The sequence below is a fragment of the Mchenga conophoros genome, linkage group LG7 (assembly GCF_057382185.1).
Source record: "Mchenga conophoros isolate Kocher_MC1m ecotype Shallow Benthic linkage group LG7, M_conophoros_male_GT1.1, whole genome shotgun sequence".
Classification (NCBI taxonomy): domain Eukaryota; kingdom Metazoa; phylum Chordata; class Actinopteri; order Cichliformes; family Cichlidae; genus Mchenga; species Mchenga conophoros.
In genome coordinates, this window is record NC_140532.1 from 53,293,302 (window position 1) to 53,297,373 (window position 4,072).

Genomic DNA, 4,072 nt, shown 5'->3' on the forward strand with positions numbered 1-4,072 from the left:
AGGTAAGTGCTGCATATCACACTAAATAAATTTAAGTGGCAACATATATAAATAAATATAAATATTAATGTAATACAGCCTAAAATAATAGCAGTAGTAGACACAATAGGCTATCTGCGGTTAAAATAAATAAATTGAGTGACCTGACCCGGTGAAGGTGTATTTGATTTCCTCACCCTTTCTGCCCCCGTGTGGTGCAGTGACTCTTGTGTTTATGCTGCAAACAACAGACATAAACTCTTGGACAACTTCAGTGCACACAGGAAAACACGAAAGACGTCAAAGTCGAATATTTTATGATTCTTTTATTTAGCAGTAGAAGAGGAGGGGACACAATTTGTTTGGATCAATTTATTTTGCGCCAGTCACATTTTGCCACAGATGTGTCAAATCTACAGTCTGGGTTCTGAGGTAACTGTTTCTGAGGTAATTGCTGCTGAGGTAACTGTGTTGGTGAACGCCACACAGATATGGGATTTGTGCAGAATTCGGAACATACTTGTAAAGTCCTGTTTTTCTTCTTCTTCTTCTTCTTTTGATGTTAATTTACCCCAGCAAAGAGCCTGAAGAAACAGAACTCTTCTAAAGTATACTCTGATAAACTATCCCCGTGTTTGTTTCAGGCAATAGTTTGCATTTCCTCTGCTAACATTTACAGGGCATGTACAGTGAGAACCAAGCACACGATGAGTGGTATGTGTGTGTTCTGTGCCGAATATAAATGTGTGTTTCCAAAACCTTCGAGCCCTCAGACGGAGGGCTGTCCATAAATCTCAATCTGAATGAGGTTTTCTTCCAGGGAGCCTCGTCTTAGTGGAGCTTGTGATTTCAAACATAATCATTATGTGAAAGCTCCACGATAACACATGTGCCATAAGCCCAGCTGTACTTATTTTGCTGAGGAATGAAGCGCCACAGATACTGGGGGTGGCAGGGGTGTGGGGGTTATTTCACAGGACATGATCAAATCAATCGCTTTAACGAATCATCTAATGGATCAGTGAGGAAAAGAAAAATCAAAGACAGATACAACACTCCTGATGTTTCTGGAGTTTCTGGAGAGGTTTATACTCGGCTGCATTTGCCAGAGGAAGGGTTGACGTCTTGGTACGCAGGTGGATATGAACAGGTGGAGCAGGTCTCATCACTGCTCCCCTTTTCGTCTCTTGTCTTCTGTGGGCTATGAGAGAGGGGGAAAGTGTGTGTGGGGGGGTAAAATATCACACAGAACATTATAGGCAGATTGAAAGGAAGTGAAGCAGTAGTTTACAAATGTTTACAGGCCCAAATGATGACGCTCAAAGAAAAACCTCAGCGCTTTCTTTAGCTTGTCCCTTGATCGTTCCTCTGTTTGACATTAAAGTTGGGGGTTCATATGAGCAAGGCAACACTTTATGGTTTTCCTAGGTTAAATGTATTTTGCCTGCTGTCTTTTTTTTTATTTGACTAAATTGCTTTTCTGGAAGCCTGCTGGGAGTAATTGTTCTAAAACAATGAAAGAAAGTGAAAACTTGTAACTTCCCCGCAAGCCTTAACCTTCAGGCGACCTTTCGGGAATGGAAGGTCACCTGGTGGTTACTGCATGCTGCTGGGATCCTGCAGTTAGTTTTCTTTTTCTTAAAAAAAAAAATGTATGACATATGTATTTTTAAACTGGGCAAATATGCTGACCTAAAAATTTTCACATGACAAAATTACCCATGCATGCTGTAAAAGTGTCTTTTAATCGGATGGGGCAGCAGGACGGTTATATTAAAGGATGAGTAGTTATTTGGGGGTTTAGTTGAAACAGGATATAGTGACGCTGAAAAACTAGTTCATGCATTTATTACTTCCAGGCTGGACTACTGTAATTCATTATTATCAGGATGTCCAAAAAACTCACTGAAAAGCCTTCAGCTAATCCAAAATGCTGCAGCAAGAGTCCTGACAGGGACTAGAAAGAGAGAGCATATTTCTCCTGTTTTGGCTTCCCTTCATTGGCTTCCTGTTAAATCCAGAATTGAATTCAAAATCCTGCTCCTCACATACAAGGTCTTAAATAATCAGGCCCCATCTTATCGTAATGATCTTGTAGTACCATATCACCCTATTAGAGCACTTTGCTCTGCAGAACTACTTGTTGTTCCTAGAGTATTTAAAAGTAGAATGGGAGGGAGAGCCTTCAGTTTTCAGGCCCCTCTTCTGTGGAACCAGCTTCTAGTTTGGATTCGGGAGACAGAAACTATCTCTACTTTTAAGATTAGGCTTAAAACTTTCCTTTTTGCTAAAGCATATAGTTAGGGCTGGACCAGGTGACCCTAAATCCTCCCTTAGTTATGCTGCAATAGATGTAGGCTGCCGGGGGATTCCCATGATACATTGAGTTTTTCCTTTCCAGTCACCTTTCTCACTCACTATGTGTTAATAGACCTCTCTGCATCGAATCATGTCTGTTATTAACTTCTGTCTCTCTTCCACAGCATGTCTTTTATCCTGTCTTCCTTCTCTCATCCCAACCGGTCGCAGCAGATGGCCCCGCCCCTCCCTGAGCCTGGTTCTGCTGGAGGTTTCTTCCTGTTAAAAGGGAGTTTTTCCTTCCCACTGTCACCAAAGTGCTTGCTCATAGGGGGTCATATGATTGTTGGGTTTTTCTCTGTATCTATGAAGCACCTTGAGGCGACTTTTGTTGTGATTTGGCGCTATATAAATAAAATTGAATTGAATTGAATTGAATTGAATTAATCATTCCAATTTCACTAAGACAGTACTAAGTTTACTTTGTGGAAACAAGCTGAAAAAAATCCATCATTTAGTCACTTTTTCAGAGTTACAAAAACCAGCACTCATGTGCCACATTGCTTAGTAATTTCAGCGGTAATCAACACTGAGGTGTCGACTATCAGAGAGACCTTAATTACGCCATAATTGACTTGGGAGTGCAGTGACGGCCAAGAACCACTTTGGGCTGAGAGAAAAGTGATCTTGTGGCTAGTATGAAATGAACCCTGGCACACAGTGTCTGCTTTAATGAGCTCAGCGAGGAGCTGCAAGTTGTAACGCACTGAAATTCTGACATAAGATTCGCTCTGCCTTTTGTTGGTTTTATCCACTCTAGCCTCGACACGTTGCATATGTACCCATCTTCCAAAGCCAGACCTCTAAAATAACAGCATGTTTAAATAATGGTGAACCCCAGCGGGACTACAGCTGTTCTTCTTCGGGTTATATTCCTCACAATAAGCATGGTTTCCTACCTGTTTGCACGATACACCGCATCATATGGAGGCAGTGCTCCATCAATGTCGTTCACGGAGTTGTCAGTCTGGGACCCATTGGCCTGGCGTGCTTCTTGAGTTTTACCAGTTGACTTAACTAGTACTGGCGTCGGTGATGTAATTGGCAAAAATGGTAAAACTCGGAAGGTGTGCACCATAGGTGTTCCATCGTCGTGAGCCTTCACATGCAAGAAGAAACCTAGGAATAGGAAACCAAGTGCGACTATGGCCAGGAAAGGGCCAATCAGTTGTTTCAGCTCTTCTTGGGGATCTTTGAAGTGAATCCACCAATCAATGCAAGTGTACAGGATAGCCACTATTAGCATTATGCTTCCAGTGTTCATCAGGCATTCTCCAGCCTTGTTGCAGCCCACTTCCCCACCACCGTTCTCTAAACGGGACCATGCTGTGAATGCAGAGGTATACTGGCTGGAAACTGGATAACAGTGAAGACTCTTATAGGGGACAGGTTACAAATTAACTACTGACCCTGACACCAGCCTCTAGAGACCATGACTTATTAACACAAAGAGAGATTCCTGCATAGAAAATCATCCAACCCCGCCACATATCATTTCACACAGACTCATGTGAAACTGGCTCTGCTGTAATGCATTGCTGATAATCAACAATGGCTTGTGCTGAAGTCTTGCATCTTAAGTGGAAAGGCTTACAACAACATCACCCTGTAGTACAAAGATGAGCTAGTTGTCTAACTACTGAGAGTAACTGCTCCAGCTGCTCCTCCATACTCTACTTTAGGTGTCCATAAGCTTTAGCAGGTCTGTGTCTGTGTGTACTACAGTAATAAAAAA

At 42.1% G+C, this 4,072-nt stretch overlaps 1 protein-coding gene across 1 annotated transcript; it reads right to left on the reverse strand.

Annotated features, from left to right (window-relative positions):
- Nucleotides 1–320: 320 nt before the first annotated feature.
- LOC146571124 (uncharacterized) lies at nt 321–3,727 on the reverse strand (the record flags this gene model as incomplete). The annotated part of the gene is made up of 2 exons (XM_085279568.1): nt 321–1,180; nt 3,237–3,727. Coding segments are annotated over 2 exons (606 nt in total), but the record flags the coding sequence as incomplete, so codon positions are not given.
- Between the last annotated feature and the right edge of the window lie 345 nt (nt 3,728–4,072).